This window comes from Bidens hawaiensis, unplaced genomic scaffold (assembly GCF_021521415.1).
Source record: "Bidens hawaiensis isolate Kalapana, Puna unplaced genomic scaffold, B.hawaiensis_p1.1 tig00001382_1, whole genome shotgun sequence".
Classification (NCBI taxonomy): domain Eukaryota; kingdom Viridiplantae; phylum Streptophyta; class Magnoliopsida; order Asterales; family Asteraceae; genus Bidens; species Bidens hawaiensis.
The window spans coordinates 1,362,203-1,388,955 of NW_027491078.1; the positions used below are offsets into that span (position 1 = coordinate 1,362,203).

At 36.1% G+C, this 26,753-nt stretch overlaps 1 protein-coding gene and 2 pseudogenes across 2 annotated transcripts; all 3 read left to right on the forward strand.

Moving 5' to 3' along the window:
- Positions 1-250: 250 nt before the first annotated feature.
- On the forward strand, positions 251-4,172 carry LOC143573206 (cytochrome P450 CYP749A22-like). The gene is made up of 6 exons (XM_077058148.1): positions 251-524; positions 637-810; positions 1,712-1,761; positions 2,672-2,904; positions 2,997-3,378; positions 3,447-4,172. The coding sequence occupies exons 1-6, from the start codon at positions 251-253 to the stop codon at positions 3,873-3,875; spliced, it is 1,542 nt and encodes a 513-aa protein (XP_076914263.1). The 3' UTR covers positions 3,876-4,172.
- A 7,459-nt stretch (positions 4,173-11,631) lies between these two features.
- Positions 11,632-13,872, forward strand: LOC143573217 (cytochrome P450 CYP749A22-like; annotated as a pseudogene). Its single transcript, XR_013142390.1, has 5 exons — positions 11,632-11,942; positions 12,051-12,273; positions 12,589-12,821; positions 12,904-13,282; positions 13,372-13,872. The product of XR_013142390.1 is annotated as a cytochrome P450 CYP749A22-like (transcript).
- Positions 13,873-16,815: 2,943 nt separating this feature from the next.
- LOC143572687 (receptor-like protein kinase FERONIA pseudogene) lies at positions 16,816-17,481 on the forward strand (annotated as a pseudogene).
- Positions 17,482-26,753: the final 9,272 nt, after the last annotated feature.

Sequence of the window (26,753 nt, forward strand, 5' to 3'; positions counted from 1 at the left end):
ATTTTAACGAAATGGGTAAATATGTAATGTATGTGGTTTAGGAAGTGAAAATATAAAATTGCCTTTTTATTAGTTGGATAAATATGTAATAAGAGAACTTATGATGGAGTTATATATAAATGCCTCTTGTTTTTTTAAGAAAAAATTGGTTAGTCTATTTCAATTCCTTGCTCTCATGATTATAAAATTCATCATAGGTATACATAATTAAATTTCTACACTGCACACCAATACCCCATCTACTTCCAAAATGGTAACTTTCTTAGGAGTTTGGATAGGACTACTATGTTCTATAGTCCTCTTTACTCTTTTCAAGTTCTTTCACAAATTTTGGTGGGTTCCGATGCACATAAAGTATGTAATGAGCTCACAAGGAATAAGCGGACCTCCTTATCGTTTCATCTATGGCAACACCAACGAAATTTCCGATATGATAAGGAAATCCATGAGCTCGCCCATGGAGACATCTCACAACATATTTCCACAAGTTCAACCTCACATTGATTCATGGCTCCACATATATGGTTGGTTGCAAATACCCAGTTTTGTAGTAGCATTAATATATTGTCTGACGCTGTTGGTAGTATCTTAATGGATGCATACATATGTGCATTTTAAATGTTTTTCTTTATGCAGGGAAGAATATTTTATATTGGCATGGTCCTCAAGCAGAGTTACTTGTCACAGAACCGGAGCTTCTCAAAGAAATAATGAGTGTTAGGGAGATCTCGATGGAGAAACCAGACGTAGGGCCTATTTTCAACAAGATACTTGGAGGTGGTTTAGTTTTGTCTCAAGGTGATAAATGGGCAATACAAATGAAGAAAAGTGGATCGACTCACTGGTAGACGATCTACTTTCCTCGGGTGTGATTATGCTATTTCACCGATGGATCTCTGGGATCTGGATTCTTCCACCTACAAAATGAACAGCACCGTAAACTTACCCCTCAGAAAGGGACAGATGGGTCCTCTTTGGGGTAACCCTCCGGTGTGAGAATAAGAATTTGTAGGAGAAGATAATAATATGAGAGTAAGGAAATTGAAGTGTATTGCTTAATATAGCTGAATACTGTGTAATTGAGTTGTCCCTCCTTGTGGAGTTGATGTGGTATTTATAGTGCTAGGGTTTCCACTGATTGGGCTCAGCCTTGTTGGCCTCCTCCAATTGCTTTGCGCCACGTGTCCTTGGGACACCTGGTGCTTTTTCATTGGTTATAATCACGTGGTAGCACATGGGTTTTGCTGAGTTGTCCACCTTTCATTGGCAGCTGTCAACATCAGCATATTCTTATTCCTTAAAAAGATACCTTCTGGAAGGTTGTCTGACGTGCACAATCAAGGTTGCCCTAATCCTGATTTGGATAAGGACGAGGTTGATTATGTGCATGTGTGATATGCGCCTATCCTGAGGATGCGCGAGGTCTTCTCTTTATTCTCACGCGCAGATGTTTCATGCGCAGATGTGATATGCACAAGCATGTGATATGCGCCACGTACGGATGCGCCACGCGCAGATGTGATATGCGTGAACATGTGATATGCGTGAGCATATGTGATGCGTGAGCATATGTGATGCATGAGCATATGTGATATGCGCCATGCGCATAGGTTTTGGCTTTTTTCCTTTCATAATATCTATATTTCAAGTCTCTTGTCTATATGTTGTGGTTTGACCCGCCTCGCTCGGTGTTGAGGCGGGTACATACCTCTTCAACAAAGAAAAATAGCAATTCATGCTTTCAATGGCCAGAGGTTGAAGGTAAGTTCACACCATACATTGGCGATCCATTAATCTTGACAAACGAATGTCTTGTTTAAATAACTTTGGCTTTATAATAAAAGTAAAATTTGAGAAATGAAAGCACACTTATGCCACATATCGATCCCTTTTTAAAAGGATTATTGAATTTAAATACTCTCAATTTTCATCGTTTGTTTGAGAACACTCTCAACTAACGAAATGTTACCCACCACTCCCAACCATCACCTTATTTTCTTATGTCGCTCCCAAATTAACGAAACACTAACTCCGTTAGTTTTCTTGTTGACTTGACATTATTCTTGTTGACTTAGGCATTTTCTAATGGAATCTAATAATAAAAAAAAAATGGGTCCCATACCATCACCAACTCCATTACACCACCGCCTAACCTTACAAGCCTCCATAACCTCCACCACTCACGTCACCATTATCATCATCATCTAACATTATTAAGCGCCACCACCTACCATCACAACCCACCACGGTGGGTCCCATTGAACCCCATGGTTTAGGAGCTTCGTCCTTACAACCCTTGAGGTTCCACGGTGTCCGAAATTATAGTAGATTTGAACTTTGAAGCGTGTTCCACGCATCCTAATGCATATCAATGGTTATTTCAATTTCCCATTTTGTTTTAAGTAAATTTAGTTGTACTAAAATAAATTTCATGATGCTAAAATCACCAATAATAAGCACTCCAGTTCCAACTTCAAAACTGGAATTAGTCTATCTAGTCTAAAACTGACCAACACACTAGCTTTGAAATAAAAAACGATAAGGATTCATACTGATTGTGAATTTGGTAGATAAACCAATTCCAGAAAATGGGAAAAGAGGCATACTTGTTTAGGAAGAAAAAAAGGGGAAAAGGGACTAATAGTCACTTGTCTTATTCATCTGGCTGTAGAACATGGTTCCGACGATGGTTGAAAGTGCCAAAATGATGTTGGAAAGGTGGAAACATATTGACACAAAAGAGATGGATGTATATAACGAGTTCAAAATATTGGCATCGGAAGTCATTTCAAGGACCGCATTTGGCAGTAGTTATGAAGAAGGGATGCAACTTTTCCAAAAGCTTTGGGCGTTAGCCCAATTAGTTTCCAAAACTGCATACAAAACTAGGCTTCCAGGCATTGGGTAAAAATAAGTAATCCACCTTCAGTGTGTGTGTGCACCCGGATAGAAAAATAGAATTTAATAAATGATGATGTATGTTGTAAACTTCACAGGATGATATTCAAAGACAAAGATGACGAAGAATCTGAAAATTTGAAAGCGGGTGTTCATTATCTCATTATGCAGATGATAAAATACAGTGAAAAGATGATACTTTCAGGATTGAATGAAGACAACTCCACTACTGATTACCTCGGATTGTTTTTGAAGGCACATCATGAAAGTGATGGCAGTTACAAGCTCTCCATACAGGATATTATTGATGACTGCAAAACTTTTTATAGTGCGGGCCATGCAACGAGCTATCTGTTACTCACATGGGTTACTTTTCTTCTAGGAATACATACCGATTGGCAAGAGGTAGCACGAGAGGAGGTTCAAGAAATATTTGGTAATCGAAATCCAACATCAGATGGAATAGCAAAACTCAAGAAAGTAAGTTTATTTTTAAAGGGAAACTTAAATTCAAGTTTTGTTTAGTAATTTTTTTACATATCATGCAGATTGGCATGATAATCAATGAAACATTACGATTATACCCTCCTTCAATATCTATAAACCGAAAAGTTCTAAAGGAAACACGCGTTGGAAATCTGGTTCTTCCAGTAAACTTAAATTTACATATACCAATATTAGCACTTCATCAAGACCCTGGGATATGGGGAGAAGATGCTCATCTCTTCAAACCAGAAAGATTCTCAGAAGGGATTGCCAGTGTTATTAACAACAATCCAGGTGCATTCCTCCCTTTTGGTTATGGACCACGAATATGTGTCGGTTACAATTTCGCAATAAATGAAGTTAAAATAAGCCTCTCCATGATCTTACAACGTTATAGGTTCACCCTTTCCCCAAACTATGTTCATGCACCGGTTCAGTATATCTCGCTTCGCCCAATGTATGGTGTTCAAATCATGTTTCAAACCCTCTAAAGCTCCCACTTCTTGGGGCCAGTGTGCTTCTTGGGAACAAGATGACAAATTACTAGGATTTGAATCTATTGATGGCGGAAATAACGGCTCCTAGGGTTTGTGTCGTAGCTAGAGCTTAAGTTCATGTATATGTAAAAGATACTGGAATAATATTTGAATGTTGTGATTGCAATTGAGGGGACCCTCAATATAATGAAAGTTGTCTTTTCTCTATCGCCTAAACTCAACCCAGAATTACAGTTCTCATGTTTGTTAGTAGGAAAATATTCACTCGTTGGTACTACATTGTTGTATGGAAGAGTTGAAGTTAAAAGTCAAATATGCAAACCTTACGTCAGAAGCGTCTGTTGTTAGGAAGAGAGACAATGCTAGGTTAAAGACTTTAATTACTTTTACCATTAGAAGGTCATGGTCTTTATTTTAGTTGATATTTTGGATAACCATTCATATATAATGTGTAGGAAGACCATGACCTAAATATCTTCATAAGCTGCTTCATGATGTCATAGCGTTCTTGATGGGTTTGTTTCTGGAACATGCTCTTGAGTTGCTCAAGCATCTCATAGGAACCAAAATCTTTCAAGCCTTTAGCAAGCTCGTAAGACATGGTGGCTAGCATAATGCAGGTGACTTAACAGAGTTGTCTTTATGCTTGTCAAAATCCTTTCTGGTAGCAACAGTATTGTTTTTTAGGCTCGGTTGAAACAGGTCCATCGAAAACATAGTGCTTCTTTGACATCTTGAGAACAAGTCCCAAATTGCGGTGCCATTCAAGAAAGTTGGTGCCATTCAGCTTTTCTTTCTCAAGACTATTCTTGATGGTGAATGAGGAGTTATTATCAGTTGACATCTGTTAAATAAGCAAAAATAATTTAATTAGTATTTTCAATGTTTTTAATCTTATTATCAATGACCCAATAACATTAATAAAATAGGTACTTGAGAATCTGACGTCCAGTTACTAATGGCAGCTGTAGCACACAACATTAGTAAGTGGTTAGGCAGACAGACAATGATTGCCAATTGTGAATAATACATAATTCTCGGTTATGAGGCCTATTAAGACAACACTTGCCTAGTTTAGCCTCATCTATGCTCACCTTAGTCTCCTGACATGTGTAACACGTAACAGGAAAGTAAAGTAATAGTCGTCTTAGTATAGTCACCTGTGAAAGGGCCAAATCTATCAACAAAACCCTTTCACCTTAAAAGGATAGGCTAGAAATCAAGTGTGGTGCTATAGCTCCAAACACTTAAAGTTTCGCAGTATGTCTCAAGTGTGACTTATAGTAAGATGACATAGACAATTGATTTTAAAATTGGGATTAATTTTAAATATTACCTAATAGAGTAAAAGTCCAGTTTTACTGTATTAATCGGAACAACTTGATGAACCATTTCATCTTTCCGAACACTTAGTTTTATATAACCTATTAAAACTAAGTTTGACGCGATATGAATAACCTTTTTTAAGTTAATAGTTACCTATTAAGTTATTAGTTTTGAAAAATCAAATTTAGTTTAATTTCGTAAAACGTGATTGTTATAATTTCTTTTAAATCCAACTTTGTTTTAAAGACAAAATTTGACAAGTTGTAAAACCCCTTTTAGAACTTGTCATAATATGATTGTTTTAATTTTTTAAAACTCCTTTTAATATATATACATATATATATAATATTACCTAATAGAGTAAAAGTTTAGTTTTACTGTATTAATCGGGACAACTTAATGAACCCTTTCATCTCTCCGAACACTTAGTTTTATATAACCTATTAAAACTAAGTTTGGCGCGATATGAATAACCAATTTTAAGTTAATAGTTACCTATTAAGTTATTAGTTTTGGAAAATCAAATTTAGTTTAATTTCCTAAAACTTGATTGTTATAATTTCTTTTAAATCCAACTTTGTTTTAAAGACAAAATTTGGCAAGTTGTAAAACCCCTTTTAAAACTTGTCTTAATATGATTGTTTTAATATTTTAAAACTCCTTTATATATATATATATATATATACATATATATATATATATATATATATATATATATTGGTGTGAGGTCGGTTATTATATAACATTTATAAAAAAAAAGCAATCACAAAAGCAATAAAAATATGCAAATCTATATGGCCAAAATTTGTTCGATCTTGCTAGAGCCTATTAGCAAGACCGAACGGGTCACGGGGTCACAACACACAAACAACAACAAAGATGGACTTGAGTGCATCCAATCGTCGTCCCGAGCAACTCCCACTAACTTCGTGATTCCTGTTTAGTTTCCATGGTCTTTGTTTTCGCGTCTTCATTTATTACAATATTTATAAAAAATAAATATAATAAAAGAAAAACCCTAACTATTACAACTTTGAACCATCCATATGGCCAAAACCAAAAAACCAAAAACAAATCATCACAAACAACCAAAAACACGGTCAGACCAAATTTACATATTGCATGGCAATCACAAAAAATTCGGGCAAGCTTTTGGTCAAATGAAACAAAATAAAAGTTTGACCAAAATATAAAGTTGCCCTAAAGATTAATATGACCAGAAACTTTGAAACCTGTTAATCTTGTGTTCTAATTCCGATTAAGAGACCGGTACTGACTCGTACGTTGTAACCAAGTCTCTAATACGATTATTGGGTTTCATTGATGATCAGTCAAAATTTTATTATTAAAACCGGTTATGACAAATAATAATTAATCCAGTTAATTAATAAATGCGCGGCGAAATATAAACGAGTAATCAGCACCAAAACAAAAACCCGATAGGATCCGGTTACAAATCATACGGGCACAGTAATAACAACAACCAACTAAATATAATTATATAAACCGACAACATATATTTAATTGTACCTCGGTTAATAAATAACCGGTCGAGAAACCGAGAGTCAACTAGCAATGCTAGGTGACCAAACGAGACCCGACGGTGGCGGTGCATTAGGCAGCGGCAGCGGCGGTGGACTGTAGTGCGGCAGCAGCACACGGCAGCGGTGGTGGCTGGTGAATAGTAGCTGCGGAAGTAGCAACGAGGAAGCGATGGCGGTGGTGTGGGGTTCAAGGAACAGCGGCAGCGGCGGCAGGGTGGCCGGTGGTTGTGTGGGCTTCACAGGACAGCGGTGGTGGCAGCAAGAGAGGCGACGGCGGCGATGTGGAGTAAGGGAAGAGATGGATTATTTTAGGTGGCTTGGGTTAATCTAATTAATAATAGGTTAACTAGTTGATTAGTAAACTAGTTAAGCTAAAACGGGCCACCAAGCCCATCTCTCGTTTCCAAAATCCCAGTCCAAAAAAAATCTCGTTAATATATTTCATACCCGGTTAACTAACTTAAACGGGTTTCACGCTCGTTACCCAAGGTGTAACTCTAACGGGTCAAAACTCGGTCAGCCGCGTTAACTTAACCGAACCGGTCCATAAATCCAACACTAAGAAGGGTGAAATTGAGTCAAACCATACCGGCCTCTATTTCAAATTGAGGTTGTTTCGAGTGAAACTCTCGGCTCTAGAGAAGATATGCATACCAAGCGTAGTACAAAAACAAAAAGATGTATGTATGATGTTTAAATAGACCCGTTCACATATACGAATGCTTCACGTTTACAAAATGAAAATAATTAGCTAAGATTATCAATTTTGTTCCCTTGCGCATTATCGTTCATAACTGAAACTTTAATTTATGATCAAATGCTTGTTAACGATCCAAAAATATGAGTTTGCATAATTGCATTATATTAATACATTAACAAACACTGATATCATCGTATTAATCAAAGCTCATAGGATGTGTAAGTCCCAACAAATTTATATAAAAAATGAAGAAGCAGAAAAACAATAAAGTTGCATAACTACTACACAACCACCCCGGCCTACATAAAAATTGAAAAATTGTCATTAGCGTCACCATTATCATTTTAGTATAATAAGATGTACGTTAAATGATATCAAGTTAGATAAGAATACATATATTGAAGTGAGTGTGGCGTGCACACTCGTTATTGATAATTTTTATTTCATACAATCGCAAACCTTGTTTCAAGGGGAAGTGTCCCTTGATGGTGATTCGGAGGAATCATGACATAGGTTCAGCCACCCACTTTTGCAAATATGCGCATTCCTTCCAAGCATCCAACAACGCAAATATTCGGCTTTATACCTTTTGACCGTTGTACCCCACCATTTCAACCATTCACACCCAGCACCATAATGCCGCCCATCACTTGCCACCCAGACTTTAACGTCCAGATGTTAAAGTCGAGCCGTGTGGACTTGTCATCCCCCAATACCACCCACAACAACAAGCCTTATTAATTGACTGTGAAGTTTAGCCTAACCTAACCATCATTCTTTTCAGTGATTAATTATCGTTTATGGCGTATATTTTTTAGTTAATACTAACAACATAGACGAGGAACAATTTAATTTATTAAAATTAAATTATAAATATCAATATTAAACTTTATAGTAGACTAACATTTCCCACTCGAATGTTTTTATTTCTAGTTAATATTTTGCGGAATTATTAGTTAATATATTTGCATAATAATGCTTTTGGCTTGATTCTCGTATTAATTAATACCTTTATTTTTTTTCACGATTAATAATTAATTTGAAAGTTTTGTTGATCGTTAAAAAATATAATCGATGCTAATAATGTTAACTTGTATATACTTGTTAAAGCATTATGGGTAATCACTAAAGTTAGAAAAACAATAAATAGGTGGAGTAGACGGATTAAACAAGAGAAAATGACTTTGAGACAACTAGGAAAATGAAGTGTAGGTTAAACGGCCTGCTTTTTTTAACTATTTATTCTTAATTTTTAGAATATCATACTTAGATAATACATCTATATTTATACATAGGCTATTTATATATAGGCCAGAAACTCTTGTGCTACACAACTTGAATAAAAGAAAAATTAATTAAAACAGACCGAATTCACCTCAAATCAACAACAAACAAAACATGTACACCGTATTACAACTATATTGCTAGTTTTGGTAACATATTTCAATTGCTTTAATGTATTAATAAGAATTGTAAATTTAAATAACATTTGGTATAATAAATGTGATATTAAATTATTTTTTTTAGCTTAGTATTTATTTATTTTACTACGAAATATGTTTAGTACTTTCGATTTCCTGTATAATATGTTTAGTTTTTATTTGACTTTATTTTATATTACTTTATAATTCTATTTTATATTAGTTACTATTTTATTTGATTTTTTAAGAAAATATAGATACAATTAGGATAACTGTCATGTAAAAATGTTTGTTTAGAATATAAACTCACTATTTGATGTTGATGATCTTTACATAGAGTTATTTAACAGCTTATTACCTAGTGAAATTATCAACTATACTAATATGGTATAAAATATTTTAAACAAGTCAATTGATAATTAAATTAGATATGGCTCAATGGTAGAGCACCCACTTTACTAGTGAGAGGTAGGGGGTTCAATCCTTATTATCATCAATTTATATGGAAGATATGAGGGATGACCCTGGCTTGCCAGGGTTCGAGTCCTGATCTCACATGGTTTTACTGGCTCCTCGCTGTCATGCCCTTTGGCGGGCGTGGGGGTCGGGTTTTATCCGAGTATTCCCTCAATATGTGGACAGCTAGGGGCTCCGTCCGTCCGGACTCGTGGCCGGCTCGGGCTACCTTTAGCCAATAGGGCCGCGTACGGAGTACCCGGTGATGTTCGGTTCACTTGTACATATATTAGTATGTTAACTTAGTCGTTTTACTCGTTAAGTTTAGGAACTTTGGTACTTCATACATGTTTATTGCGTTTCAGGTCACAGGTACTTATCGCGCTTAATTTGGACCTGTACGAGCATGGAATGAAGACCCGGGATGATGTGTGATAGTGTATGATCAAAACTGAAGAATATGGGTAAAAGTTGGCTTCGCATATCATTTGCTGAAATCAAAGTATCTTATGCTATGTAGGGAAAGGACGCATATCAGGAAGTTTTAAACTATGATTTGCTGATTTAGAGTATCATACTCTAAAGTTAGAGTACCATTTTCTGACCAGAGTACCATTTGCTAAAACTAGAGTACCATATGCTAGACCAAAATAAACAACGTGAGTCGCTAAAAAAACCCTATATAAGAAAAAGTTAGGGTTTGAGAAAAGGGATCTTTTGGAAGCAGTTACCAGACCATTTGGAGAGAAGAAAAGGAGAAAACCATCAATTCCAATTATCTCTGCTTCACTTACATGATCTATAACATCAAGATTGAAGACCGAGAGATGACGAATCGTGGCTAATCCTTTCGAGTCATACCCGGGATGTAGAGTATTGTATCTTTCAGTTTTTCTCATGTATTAAGAACGAATTGATTGTAACTATCGTTGATGTTAATCTATGAGTATTGATGTCTAGTATGATTGTGCACAACGTCAGTTTAGGTTTATTTCGGTCAGAACGATTAGTGTGCCAGTTGCTATGATAATTGCTTGTATGATTGTTTTGACCTGTTAATTGCAAGAAAGCATGCGTTTACCCTTAGTTGGGTCACACTGGCAGGAACCGTTTGATAACCAGTGCCGTGTGTTAGCGAGCGTGGATGCCTAAGGTTTAACCGGTTAGTCAGTCTGTAGTTGACATAGGATAGTTTATCTGTTAAGTTGCATGAGTTTGCTGTTAGGTTACGTACTTGGATTCCCGGGTGTGATTTGTCTTTGTTAATTGATTGAAACTTTGATTACTTGTTCGCTTACTATAAAACCGAACTGTTTTCTAGTGTGATCAGCACTTTACTTGAACTACTTCATAATGTTAGGAATCGGTTTCACTGCACACTGACCACATACTCCTCGTGGTTCGACACCCTACTTACCCTAGCTTGCTTAGGTGATTAAGACACTGATTTAATAGTTTTTGACTCGATAGCGACAGTCTAGCATCACCCGGCGTTACTTGGTCGTTTAAAAAAAATTGCATATATAGTCTAGTTGAGTATTGAAATAGATTTTATATATGTTAATATATGTTAAAACAATCATGTTCATTGGATTACATCGAAACAGCAGGCAAGCGGGTAACAAGCTGCGCCGCTACCCCTTTTTGACTATTACAACATTAATAACAGTGACATATACTGAAAAAATTAATGAATTAGCATTAATAACTATTGAGAGCCATATATAATATATTAAAGGATGACTTATAAAAAGCTGACCAACAACTTCGATTCTAAAAATACGGGAGAGTTCTATGATTCGTTTAACTATGCAAAATTATTATTTTTATACAACAATTTTGTATAGGATCCTCGTATTAATTTTACGACATATTGTGTCTTTTTTTTATTTATGATTGTGTTGTTTGTTTATTTTCGACATCGTGTCTTTTCGTTTTTTTTTCTTTTTTTTCTTTTTTTTTTGGGAAAGGGAATGACGGTAGAAAAATTTTGGTTTTTTTAAATTTTTTCGTTTTTATTTATATTTTGAGTTAAGATTTTTTATTATTTTTTAGAGGTTTTGTGTGACCACAAATCCTTCTCACACCTCTCATTGTTGTCTCCCTTTACATTTTAACTTTTCCCTTAATTATTAATAATGCCTAAGTTATTTCTAATCAAGATGGAACACCAAATGTTTGACAAAAAAAAAAAGAACTTAATTACTTTAAGCAAAAAAGGCCGGTTTGAAGTCTCTTTCAATTACTGGTCATTAAAGCTTAATATCCTTATAAAATTCGTCATATCACATAAGCACATAAATTTCCACGGTTCACTACTCACCTTCTATTATCAATATGATGAGTTTCTTGAGAGTTATGGTAGGACTACTATGTTGTATAGTCTTCCTAGCACCCTTCAAGTTCTTTCACAGATTATGGTGGGTTCCAATGCGTGTCAAGTATGCTATGAACTCACAAGGAATAAGGGGGCCTCCTTACCATTTCCTCTTTGGAAACTTTAACGAAATCTCCAACATGATAAAGAAATCCATGTGCTCGCCCATGGACATATCACACTATAACTTATTCCCGCGAATTCTACCTCACATTGATTCATGGTTCCGTATATATGGTTGGTAAATATTATCCATAGTTTATTCAACACTTACATAACCATAGTTCGTTCGATGTGTGCTTGCGAATACACGTCACAGGTATTTTAAAATGCGTTTTGATACAGGGAAAAATATTCTATACTGGCGAGGTCCTTATGCTGAATTAGTTGTGGCGGAACCAGAGCTTCTCAAAGAGATAATGAGTGTCCGAGATATTTCCATGGGAAACCAGACGTCGGGCCTGTCTTCAAGAAGATACTTGGAGATGGTTTAATTATGTCTCAAGGTGATAAATGGCAAAAACAACGAAAAATAGCAACTCACGCGTTCCATGGTCAAAGGTTGAAAGTAAGTTTATACAAACCACAATTTTCAAGGATTTAATAGTTGAGTTACTACCGAGTCAACTCATACATTCTTGAGTAGAGAGTGATTGATGATGTGGTAATAACTCTTAATAGATTATACATGAAGTTAGGGAAAATCTCCAAAATAGGTATTTCCATAAACAAATTTCTAGTTTTAGGTATTATTTGTAAACAATATTCCAACGTATGTGTGCTCAATTTTTTTTGGAACGATAATTCTATTTACTATAACGAATTTTGGAAATAACTATTAACGTCAATTCAGAACATGCTTTTCTTGGTCATCTGACTGTAGAACATGCTTCCGGTGATGGTTGAAAGCTCCAATATGATGTTGGAAAGGTGGAAAGACGCCGGAACCAAAGAGATAGAAGTCCATAAGGAGTTCAAAATATTGGCATCAGAAGTAATTTCAAGAACCGCGTTTGGCAGTGATTATGAAGAGGGGAAGCAACTTTTCCAAAAGCTTTGGGCATTACGCCAGTTAGTTTCCAAAACTGCGTACAAAATTAGGCTTCCCGGCTTAGGGTAAAGCTAATTAATCTACCTTTAGTAGGAACTAGGAAGATACAACTTAGTAAAATGATAATATATGCTCTAAACTTCACAGGATGATATTGAAAGATAAAGATGATGCAGAATCTGATAAACTACAAGCCGGCATTGATTATCACATTAGACAAATGATAAGAAACAAAGAAAAGACCATAATTTATAGAGATGAAGAAGACTCAACGATCGATTACCTCGGATTGCTTTTGAAGGCACATCATGACAATGATGACACTTACAAGCTCTCCATACCAGATATTATTGATGACTGCAAAAATTTTTACAGCGCCGGCCATTCAACAATCTCTGTTTTGCTGTTGTGGGCTACTTTTCTCCTGGCTTTCCACACCGAATGGCAAGAGAAAGCACGCCAGGAGGTTCAAGCAGTATTTGGTAATCAAAACCCATCTTCGGAAGGAATAACAAGACTCAAGAAAGTAAAGATTATTTATCAAACTCTCATTTTTTAGTTCCTTTTTTCTATTGTTATTTCATAACTTCGTATCTTTTTTCGCTATTCATACAGATGGGCATGATAATCAATGAGACATTACGACTATACCCTCCTGCGGTTTACACTATCCGAAGAGTACCGAAGGAAATGAGAGTTGGAAATCTGGTTCTTCCGCCAAATATAAATTTACAAATACCAATATTAGCGCTTCATCAAGACCCCGGAATGTGGGGAGAAGATGCTCATCTCTTCAAACCAGAAAGATTCTCAGAAGGGACTGCCAATGCAGTTAACAACAATCCAGCAGCCTTCGTCCCTTTTGGTTATGGACCACGAATCTGTGTAGGCTCCAATTTCGCGATAAATGAAGCTAAAATAACTCTCTCAATGATATTACAACGTTATAGATTCACCCTCTCCCCAAACTATGTCCATGCACCGATTCAACATATCTCGCTTGAACCAAAGTTTGGTGTTCAGATAATGCTTCAAGCTCTCTAAAGCTCCGCTTCTTGTGGCTAGTGTGCCCCTAATTATGAATTGTTTGAATTTAACAAATTTAGTGAAAACTTGATACCCAATGTTGTTCACTTATTCCTTTCACTATATAAATTACAAGATACAACCAGGGGCGGATCTACTTCATAACCAAGGGTAGCACTACCCCTCAACTTTTCGTTGGCAGTGTAAATTTTTTTCATTTTGGGTTGGTTTTCGTATTTCGCCACCCTTGAAAAAAATATTACGTTACCCCTATTTGTTTAAAGTCCAACCAATTTAAAAGTTCATATCAAACAAAGCCCAATTAAGTTTATGGACCAAAGCAAATAAAAACCATTAACCTTTTTTTTCTTTCGTTTGAACGAGAAACGTTAAACATAAACAAGCTCAAACAGAAACAGACTCAATAGAATCATTATTTTGTAAAAGTTCAAATCAAATAAAGCCCAAACAAAATGCCTAAAGCAAATAGAAGTCGTTAACCTTCTTTTTTCTTTCGCTTGAACGAGAAACATCAAACAGAAACAGGCTCAACAAAATCATCATTTTTAGGTTGAATACGGTTTTGGATATGCAAATTCAAGAATTTGGAAATAGATTCAGTGATGTCTTAGCTAGTTTGTTGGAAAATATCTCTTGTTTAAATATATGAGATTTGTTTTCCAAGTTTGACATATCTAAGATAGTGGCATTTTTGGAAATATATCTGAATGATTTTAGTAACGAAGAAAGATGGTGTATTTCGAGTGATCGTACGTACCTTTTATCACACTTAAAAGGAAGATGATAAATTTGCAAAATTGGATGGAATGTGTGACCTTGCTCATGTAAGAGTGGAAACCAGAAAGTGTACCACTTTTCCTTTGATTCCTCAAATACTGAAGCTAGCGTTGGTTTTACCGATTGCAATCGCAACCGTTGAAATGTGTTTTTCTTTATACGGAAAAAAAAATTTTAAACGTTACCCCTGAGATTTATATCTAGATCCGCCACTAGATACAACAATAAGATATAAGTAATGAGAAATATATGGAAGAGATGCCTAAATGCCGGTCCAAGATTATTCATCAAAGTATTAAAGAAATCGGGCAGACGATTCCTAAAGTGAAACACAAGCAGATTACTCTTTAGTGGCCTATTCATGTTTCCTTATTAAAAGAAATCATATAGTTGGGGACTAAAGTTTTGGGTTCGGGTTTTTCGGATCGGATTGGTTCGGTTTTTCACGGGTCGGGTTTCAGGTATCGGGTAAAAGTGACAGGACTAATCAATTGTCCCAGCGAGTCACATAAAGTCAGTTATTCCTTAGGATTTAGACATTGATTGTCCAACAACTTTCAAAATTGTGTGTATTGTTTATATGTTTTCTAACAGTTTCATATGGTTCTATATATTGAGAAAATATATGTATGTTCAGGAGAATAAACCGTGGTTAAGTCTGCCAGATCTAGAGTCCGCTAGACAAATTAAGTGTAACGTCCTGGGCTATGAAGAGACGTGCCAGTGAGCCTGAATACCCACCATTTCAAAAAAAAATAGCGGGGGGAGGGGGGGATTTCGTGGGTGAGACTAGAAATTTAAATATATATTTTCAAACAATTAGAACTATATAAAAGTACTAGATTTTATCCCCCGTATTACGGGGGTTGTTTTACATTATTCGTTTTTAATATTTATATATGTATATACTTGAGGTTTGATGATAAAATGGTTTCACAAATAAATGATATGTTATAATCCAGTTTAAAAGCTATCTGGGTTTAGTGATACCCATTGCCCGTTTATTTTCTTTATTATAAAATTGTTTCTTAATTATAAATAATATCTTTTTTTTAATAAAACAGGATATTAATTTTTAGTATATCCCTATTTTATAGGATTTTCATATCAAATATTTTATGAGATTAGTTTTTAATAGAATGAGATGTTATAACCCGTTTAAGAGTTATCTAGGTTTGGTGAGACCTTTACCCGTGAATTCGTGTCAAATGCGTGAGAAACCTTCATTTACAAATAAATCAATCTGATCGCTTGAGAGAATGGTTGTTTTCACATTTTTCGTTTTTTAATATTTATTTTTTGGATTTTAATTTTCTTTATTGTAAGAAAGTTAATAATATACTTAGGGTTTGATGATGAAAGGGTTTCATAAATAAATGATATGTTATAACCCTTTTAAAAGCTATCTGGATTTGGTGACCCATGATCCGCTTATGTTTTTTACTATAAAATTGTTTATTAATTATAAATAATATCTTTTTCTTTTTAAATTGGATATTAAATTTTAGTATATCCCTATTTTATAGGATCTTCATATCAAATAATTGGTAAGATTAATTTTTAATTTAATGAGATGTTATAACCCGTTTAAGAGATATCTGGTTTTGGTAGGACCCATACCCATGAATTTGGGTTAAATCAATGAGAGACCTACATTTAAAAATTAAGCAATCTGGTGACTTCCATAAAAAGGGGACGACCACATCACGACATGTAGGATTTTAGGGGTTTCGTTTATATATATTATAGATAGACTGTATTTATAAAATTAGAAAATTAAAACTATATATAATTGAAAGGTTGACGTTGTGTAATTATTCTTTAGTTTATTTGGTTTTCAGGTTAAGTTATTTCTTTATATTAGTTGAGTCAGAAAAAAAAAATGATTGCTGTTTTGTAGAAGGTTGTTTAAATTTTTAAATAAGATCCAGTAGCTTCTCTCATTAAATTAGCTAACAAAAATATTATACTTCTAGGTATTTATGCAGTTGATCCAGTATTTTCTTGAGTTGAATATTTATCTGTTAAATCTCAAAGTAATTCAGATTATATTTGTTAATTTCTTCAGCAAGCTTCCACCGTCGTTACGTTACCGTAGACTTTATGACGTGAATTTTCACTTTCATATCTGCCACTGACAATTTCTCGGCGGACCTAATCATTGGAAAAGGATCCTTTGGTAACGTGTAAAAAGGCACGATTGTCCTCGCAAATGGAAACACAACCATTGTTGCCATGAAACGAAGGAGTTCAAACTCGAAGCAAGGTTTAGACGAATTTTGGACCGAGGTAACGTTAATGTCACGGTGCCAGCATGCTCATCTCATTTCTCTTATAGGTTATTGCGTTGATCAAGACGCCAATGAAATGTTACTAGTTTACGAGTACATGCCCAATGGAACACTAGCTGATCACATTTACAAAAACAAAGAGAAATCCGTTTTGTTGAGCTGGGAGCAACGGCTCAAGATTTGCATAGGCGTTGGGCGTGGATTGGATTACCTGCACACAGGAACTAGAATCAATCAAATAATTATTCACCGTGATTTGAAAAGCTCTAATATTTTATTGGATGCGGATTGGGCCCCTAAAATATCAGATTTTGGTTTGTGCAAAAAGTGTAGCGGCAACCTGCTGCCCGGTATTCGGATCATTCCCATCATTGCTAGCATAAAAGGCATGCGAGGGTATATGGATCCTCACTATTGTAAGACTCACGAATTGTCAACCAACACTGATGTGTATGTGTTCGGTGTAGTGTTGTTGGAAGTGTTATGTGGGAGGCGGTCACTGGAATTTGAAGTAGCCGAGAGGGAAAAGCGGCTGGTGTTGTGGTCAAAGCAGTGTATGAGAGAAGGCATTGCGCACAGGCTCGTTGACCCGGTCTATGGGGGAGCTTGACTAATGAAGGTTTACATGTTTTTTTGGATATTACATTAAAATGCTTGCAAGATCAACCGAAGAAGAGACCTACATTGGCCGAAGTGGTGGGGAAGCTGGAAATTGCTTTGGCATCATAATATGCCACCACGTATTCATCGTCTTCGTCTGTGGATAGTGAAATCTTTAAACATTTTAACCAAGGTACGGTTAAATCTTTAAACATGTGTCTAGTTCTGGTTTTCCTCTAAAATGCAGGATTTGTTGTTGTTTTATCAGTTGCGTATTCAAGCACTTCCGCAAGCTCAAATGTTGACGCGTCCAGGTAATTAATCTTACTTTCAATATCCTTTATTCTCTACAGTTTTCCTAAATTTCAAGTTTTTGATGGTTGACCTTGTGGTGTTTATTAGACAGTCAGTGGAGACAAGGTCAACTAAAAGTGTTACCAACAAACAGGCATGTATTTCCTAATACTATATTATTCTTCTTGTTTTGCATACAAATTACAATGAAAACAACAGTTTTTTATTGAAAACTAGTTGAATGATTCTGTACAGGATCCTAGCTCAGAGTTCACAATAATTAGGAGACATAGTGAGTTGAAATCATCTTCCGAAAACAACGGTTTAGAAGTACCTATAGATGTGAAAAGTACTCAGGTGAAAACTAATGTGTCCATTCATGCATCTTCTAAAACAAATATCAGATTGCCTAATGACCTTTCCCTCTCACATACTCGTTTAGATATTGCATATGCAGTTGGAGTAGTCAGCAAATTTATGCACCAACCTCAAGTCACCCACATGGAGGTAGTAATACGGATTATCAGATATCTCAAAGGAACAGTGGGCCATGGAGTACTCTTTCAACCAAATAAACACCTAAAGGTCCAACTATACACTGATGCAGATTGGGCAGGAGATAAAGATGACAAAAGATCAACATTAGGGTACTTTACTCTGGTCGGTGGAAATTTAGTTACATGGAGGAGCAAAAAACAAAAGGTGGTGGCACTATCTAGTTCCGAAGCCGAATTCCAAGGAATTGCACGGGGCGTGATGGAGGTTCTATGGATACGCAAACTTTTGACATAAATTGGGTGCCCCAACCGAAAACACTAGGATCAAGTGTGACAACAAAGCTGCAATGCAAATTTCAGAAAATCCGGTTCAACACGACCGTACAAAACACGTGGAGGTTGATAGGTGCATCATCAAATAAAAACTTCAAGCTAAGATTATAGAGCTTCCGTTTGTTCGAACGGAAGACAAGTTAGCAGATATATAAATAAAAGCCGTCAACAGAAGAATATTTAGCAAATGTCTTGACAAGTTGAGTATCGGAAACCCCACTACTCAACTTGAGGGGGGGTGTTAGAAAATAATAAAATATTGAAAGTTATGACATCATTTCCCATTTGTGAGATGTCAACAGCAAGAGAAAGCTAAGATGAGTAAGCCGTTAGTAACCAAATCAAAGGGATATGTTATTCCTTTTTTGTTTCTTATTTCCTTGTGTATGGTCAACTTCCATCTATTTATTTGTAAACTCTATTTCATTGTAAATATAGAAAACAATACAAAAGAAATAAAAAAAACATTCTCTGAGAATTCCATGGAAATCACGTAATCCTGAACTAATATATATTACGCTCATTGATTATGCTTGCAGGTTACTCTTTTAGTAATAGTTTAACGTCTAGAAGACTATGTCTCACATAAAACTCAGAGTCTCAGTCAATATGCATGTGAAGGATCGATGACGAACTCCACAACGGTCACAAGATGGAGCTTGTAGGGTTTTGTAAAATCTTTTTTAGCATCACTGCAATACTTAGTGTGCTTTACTAGCGTCCGCATTCAACTAGTACCTTTCTTACCATGTGCGCGGCTGTCGTCACTTGCATACCCCTCTTCCTGGAATGTAAAGTCCCTTTTCTTATGAGAAGCGTGACTCTAATCATACGCGACCTTGCGGGATGGCACCCGCTAAGTTGGACGACCTCTGTCACGACTTCCTTCTTGCTGTCAGCTGATTGTTCGACAACCTCCATTTCTGGAGTAACTTGGCTTCGCTGAATGGCCGGTGGAGGTGATGGTGAATCATAGACCAGAGTTCTAGCTTCCAATTGATTGTTCTTCACCATTCTGTCATACTCCTCTTTCAACCTCTATTGTTCTTGATGGTACCACTCATCCAGGGTTAACACAGCTTTTCCAGATCTAGAGTGGTGACGAACTCGCGTTTCGTCACCTTCGAACCTTGGGAATTCTCCGGCTCTATCTTCCAGAACCGAAGTTTGAGTGTTCCCGGCGAGGTTCTACCAAAGTTCTTCCGGCTTCGAAGACCGGTTCTTTGAGGACTTCGGTTCGTCTCCCTTTCGAGTGGCCGTCGGCAATTGTTGGTTCTGACTCATCGCTTCAGATCACAAAAACTTCAAAAACTTCCAAAAAACCACAAGATCTAGCTAAAAACCGGATGGCACCAATGCAGAAGCACATAATCGAACTGGATAGTCCGAATCTACGTTTCCCCAAGTGTGAGTATACTGAACACCGTAAGTCTCGTTACGGGAAGGACAGGATGGGGGTCTTCCCGTAACCACCATCTGGCGTAAGAATAAGTATTGTACTATCGGAATAAAGTACGAATACAAGTAAATTGCTCTGATTACGTGAGAGTGAATGAATACCTCAAGGAGATTATTCGAGTATTTATAGCCGAAGGTGGAGGCAGGGTGATTGGTGAAGTTGTCACTGTCAAGATATTTCATATATGCCTGAATAGACACATGTCAAGCGCTTATAGGATATGACAGCTGATATAACGTTAAATATATATAAATCCCTTGTATATTTTAATAATTATTGTTTGGTTTTTATTAGGATTTGTATACTACTAACTTATTTGAATAATGTAGGTCCCGGGACTTGTTCGTGGTTAAAGAGGGCGAAAAATGGTAAAAAAAACGAGCTAAACTGGGGAACCGGAGCATCAGGAAACGAATCGAACCAGACCAGGCCGGACCCCCAGGCAAGAGCGCCGTGCAACGGGGAGGGCTAGGCCCGCCGCGCGACGCGGTGACCACCTTCCAGAATGTTCTTTGACTAATTTAGGGTTTGGCCTTGTATTTTCCTATTTAAACACCCCTAAACTCAACCTTAAACATAACCTGAATACCCTAGTTGGCCAGAACGAATTTGGGAGCTCAAGAGAGGATATTTCCGAGGGTTGAAGGCTAGGAATCAGCCGGCGAAGTTCTTATCATCCAAGAACGAAGACCACGGGTTTTATCGCCATTAATCTTCCGTTCTTATTTATTTTCGTCATGATTTCCTTTATTATCATTTTGTTTAATTTTATGATGTTAGGCTAAACATTATAGGCAGCCTAGGCTTATGATGAACCTATTTTGACGTTGTGTTTTGATTTCGGTATTATTTATCGTTATGGTTTTATGAACTAGTTAAATAGTTTAATTATATTAAATTGATGCATATGTGTGTTTAGGGTTGTTTGTTGAGTTTTATTATTCCATAGTTGCCTTGATTATTGTTTGTCACTGTGATAGGTTGCTATTAGGTTATCTACTTTGTGTTTTTTACTATTTTATAATTGAGTTCGAATAAGATCATAGGAATAATATTATTTAATTAGATAAACCTAAGTGTGCTGTTAACCTAAATATATGTAAGGTGATAGGTTGCTGATAGATATTTATTATTTAATCTTGCTAGATTTAGTGCTTCTTAAGGAGTCCGTCTAGGTTTGATTATTTATTATTGTCTGTTGAGTCAATTGAATATATTAGACTGCCTTTGATTTCCGCGCTGTAAGGTAGGATTTCGTATAAAGGAACTAGTTTGTAATTAATTAGGTGACCGCAAGGAAACTTGATTTGTAATGTTGGCGTGCATTAAAACTTATTAGAAACCCATATGTATCTCTTTAGAAGGGTCAGGGGTACTGTTTGGGTTTCCTCTTAGGTGTCTATTTTACGATCCCAGTCCATAACTAAATATTTTCCCGATTAAGTAACAACTGAAATTTAGGGGATTCTAGCTTAGATAGTTATCTTATCATCATTTGAATTAAGTTCAAGTTATAAGTTTAGTCGTTTTTAGTTTTCTTAATTAGTTTAAATTATTTTAAGATTAGTTTATTAGTAAAACCCCCTTAAACAAATAATAAATAAATAGTCGTGTCTGTAGTTGAGTCTAATTTAGCTAGTTTATGTAATTTAAAGAGTCCTGTGGGTTCGATATCCGGACTTACTCAGCTGTACTAGAGTCGATCGGTTCACTTGCCGGTTAGTAGTTTGGTTAAGTTTAAGAGTCTAGAATTTATTACTTAGTGTCTAGATTATCGTAATTTTAGTTAATAATATTAAACTACTTTTAGCACATCAAGTTTTTAGCGCCGTTGTCGGGGACTCTTGGCGATTTCATTATTTGCTTTGATTAGACTTACTTGCTATATATGTGCTATTTGTATTTTGTTTTGTTTTTGAGTCATAGAAGTTAGGTTAATATAGTTTAGTTAATTGTTAGTTTTATTTAGGAGTATTTTAGTAGGATTCTACTTCGTTTTATTTTATTTTATTTTAAGTCGTAGGAGTCTAATTGTCCGTATCTTTTATTTCTTTTGAGTCTTGTAAATATGTGTGAGATTTGTGGTGGACCCCATTTTACGCTTATATGTCCTCAATATGTGGGGTGCTTGGCACAATATTATACTAACCCTCATGTGCAGCCGCAACAAAAGTTTTGGCAGGGACCTCCTTCGTATAATTACAATGATCTGTATCAGCAGCCGCAGCGTTATCTGGGTCAATTCGATGATCAATATTCTAGCAGCAACCCTGTTAGGAGTAGTGTGTTCGAGAAGGTGAATAAATTGGAAAATATATTGACTCAATATCTGGCCTCAGATTCCCAACAGAAGTTAGCCGAGCATGCTATCATCTTGTAAAATCAGCAGAGCATTATTACAGATCTCCAACGTACATTAGAGGGCATTACTGTAACGCCCGCAAATTTCGTTAATCGGCTCGATTGGTTATAAATGTTTGTTTAAAAGCCGGGGTTTCATATTTTTAATTTAGGAGCCTTGTAATACGTTTCAAAAGTCCATTTATCCATCCTTTTGCTCAAAACATCACCTCTTATTCCTTGAAGGCTAGTTTAGTATGTAACACCCGCTAATTTTCGTCTAACGACATGCACGTTGTTGAGTTTGTATATTTATCGGGATTGATCCGGCATTCTTCGGGGACCTCCTTGTCATTCCCGAAAGTCAAATTATCTAACCTTTCGTCCAAGTCTTTACATATTACAAGTTGGAGAGCCTAGATGTAACTTTTTAATATAACAAACCCTAGCCTCCTTCCTTGTCCCTCTAGTCCGATCGGCAGCAGCTACAACCCTCTCTCCTTGATTTTTGTGCATATTCCGGCCATCCTCCAGCCTCCCAAGACTAATTCCAGGTTGATACTAATCATAATACAACTCTTTTTCTTCATTAAACCCTTTGTTGATCATATTAGGGTTGAGTTTTGATTAAAACAGTTGCTGACAGATTCATACTCGTTTATTGTTTTGCCTGTAACTTGATGAAAATTTATTGTTTATGATCGATTCTTCCTTCCATGATGTTCTACTTTGAGTCTAGTTTCCAGAAAGGTATAATTTGCAATTTTTGGACGAGATTTGAATGGTTTTATGATTTTATAAAATTGTGTGTCAAAGCTGATGCGGGGTGACGGATTCTGGTCTGTTTTCCCGACATCATAACTCCTTTTTGACAAGTCCAAATTGGTTGATTCCACTTCTGAAATTTCAAATTTTGAGTTAAGAATTCAACCCAATTGGAATCATTTAATTTGGTTTGAAAATGATTTTTAAACAAATAAAACACTTTGGCTGCGCACTGAAATAGCTGCACGTACCTTTCTGTGTTGTAGGAATGTTAATGATTTTTATGTGCACTATAAAAATATAATAAAAATATCTTTATAAACCTAAGACATTTAGTAAACCCTGGTAAAAATTTCATAATTTATTTGTATGGTTTTCCTATGTAATAAAATACATCTTTGCATGCTAAAATCTGCATGTTATACTCGTTATTGATTGATACGTTCGTTTTAGGCTTAACCGGTGGCTGTCCTTTTGAGCATCTTTCGGGGCTGTTTTCATTGAAGTTCTTGTTCCATTATCTTCCTATGCGTTTGAGTCTTGGGAATACTTAGGGACTCTCTAGCTCGTTGTGATTGGGTGCCCCGTATCAGGTGAGTTCATGATGCCCCTTTTTAATATTTTTATGTTTTGGGCTAGCATACACACCCTATTACAATTTTACCCGATTTTACTCGTTACAAATATTTGGATGGTATTACATAGCCTCATTCGTATTTGTGCATTTATGAAACTATGTGTGAATTATATTCTATGCCTTAAGATATTTTAGACTCGTTTATGGTCGTATATTCCTTAAGGTTATACATATTACTTGGGGTCTAGGCTCGAGGTTGCTATTAGGCCTAGTATCAATTCCTAGATTATCCATTATTTATGGATTGTATGTGATGATATTGTTTGGTTGAATATTTGAATTAGATGTTTGTAAATGTGTATGTGAATGTGTATGTGTTGGTAAATTGTGACCGAGTCAAATATATTACTTGGGGAAGACCCGGGGTGAGGAGGCCAGTGTTGCATGTTTATGTCCCGGCGGGTCAAATATATTACTTGGGAAAGACCCGGGGTGAGGAGGCCCGCCGTTCTGCTAAACCGTGGTCCAAATATATTACTTGGGGAAGACCCGTGGTGAGAAGGCCCGTATCACGTGTTTAGGTTTGTTAAACCATGACCGAGTCAAATATATTACTTGGGGAAGACCCGGGGTGAGGAGGCTCGTGTTGCGTGATTTTTGTTTTATTAAAGTGTGACTGAGTCAAATATATTACTTGGGGATGACCCGGGGTGAGGAGGCTCGTGTTGCATGATTTGGTTGGTTTTTGTTAAACCGCAGCCAGGTCAAATATATTACTCGGGGAAGACCCGGGGTGAGGAGGCCCGTGTTGTGTGTTTGACCAAGAGAAAAGTATTTATCTAATTACTTATGGTTTTCTCCAAATCTTTTTATATTTATTAAATAAAGCTGATTTATGGATGTTGCTTATAAAACTTGAACTCACTCGGCTCAAGCTGACTTTGTGTGTATGTTAGATTGATTTTCATGTTAAGAGAAGGATGCTTACCGCTTGTACGTGTTGGTTGCTACTCGGAGAGTTAAAGGCATTTCTAGTTGAGGACTTCAAATAAAACAAACGATTTATTTATAGTTGATTTTGGGCACATGTCCCCTGTTTTGGGGCTTTTGATACTTATTAATTTTCGTTGTTTATTACTCTAACTGGTTTTAATAAAACGAATTCCTTTGGTTTTTAGGATTCCCGGGATTCGGGGTCTTACAATTACTAGGAGATTAAATGAAGAAAAGGAAGAAGAAAAGAGATTGACGTTATTGGAGTATGTTGATGAGTCAGATGAGGGGATCACTCAAGTATCGGAGACGAAAATGGACAGTGAAGTCCCACCTCCGGTTCCACAGGTTACTATTGCTAATTACTGGAGTGACTCTGATGATGAGATCGATGAAGAAGAATGGGCAGCTTATCAGAAGTCATTAGTGAAAAAAGAAGTGATTGAGGAGCAAGTGGATTTGGGAGACTCACTTGAGTTGATGTTTGATGTTGAAGAAGAGATATAGGAGAAAGTGGATTTGAGAGATTCACTTGAGTTGTCGTTAGTGACGAAAGAAGAGACAGAGGATGAAGTAGATTTGGGAGATTCAGTTGATTTAATGTTTGGTGTTGAGGAAGAGGTTAAGAATAAGTTATGTGAGTTGGATGAGTTTTTGGATTTAGAGTTAGAAGGGTTGGCTGAGTATGATGAGATAGGTGAGTTTGATTCAGAGGGTGACTTAGCATTTTTTGAATCCCTGCTAGAAGATATAGAAGTGGTGGTAGTGGAAGAACTCCATAGCTGGCCCGTGACACTTATAATAAATGTCGCTCATAAATCAAAACCACAGGAGAAGGCGAAGAGAAGAACATCTGCAAAACAGAATAATTTGCAAGTTAGAAGATGGTCTGCAGGAAAGAAGAAGCCATTGAAGTTCAAGAACAACCAGTCTTCTAGATACATGTCATGCATCCGGTTCATGCCAAGTAAGTTTAAATTTTGGTAGTCTGACCCGTTAATAATTTTTAAATCATTTTTCAATTCCACCGAGAAATTTTCAATGTTTAACAAGCACCAGGTGGAACTGAACGGGTTAGATAGGGTCCAGGTGAAAGAGAAACCTCTTAATTAAGTTCAAGTATGGGAAGTTCTGCGGAGTTTGTATAATTGTCGAGTCACTAACGTAGTCTTTTGTAGTTTTTCTTTGTTTTTGTGTTTTTAAGTTTTGTAGGTTTTGATATAGAAGATCCCTATGAAGTATAATGCAAAATTCAAGTATGGGGATGGAGCAGCCGAACTGTATACTTTTTATTATTTGCTGCTATATATTCATGTTTTATACATAGTGGGTGGGTTGATTGGTCTAGTGAAATACTTAAGTGTTTAATATCTATCAAAGTGATAAGATATATATTTAGATATTGTTTGTTTGTTTTTGCCGCTTCCGTTCATGTGTGAGAGAAAAAGATACCGTTTGATGCGTACGTTCGGAGTTGGAGGGCATTCATGGATGAAGACTTTGGCACCAAATTTTCATGCGCATATTTCTAGCTAATTCTTTTACATTATTTATCTTGCGTGTTTATTTTTATTCTTTTAGGTTTTTAGTTTTTGTACTCCGATTTTATTTTATTTTTCGTCCTTATCCTTGCATTGAGGACAATGCAAAATATAAGTGTGGGGATAGGACACTTGAGTTGTAGTTTAATTTTATTATTAAAAAAAAAGTTTTGAAAAATGTCCCTTGATTCTGTCTCTTTTTACATTTAAATGGGAGATGAGGATATTTATCGGGAATCGATTTTTCAAACTACTAATAATATGAGATAATATAAAAGAAGGCGTACTTAACTTGGGATGTGTCGGTAGGCCCCACTAGTCTTGAAAGGTTTTCCATTGTATATTCTTAATAAACCTAATTAATCATAGATTTTGTGGGTTCTCATCCTAGGGGGGGACAGTGAATCTGAAATTCAATAAGGTATAGGGAGTATTACCATAAGCTCATTACCCTAAGATGGTGAGAATTGAATGCACTTTAAA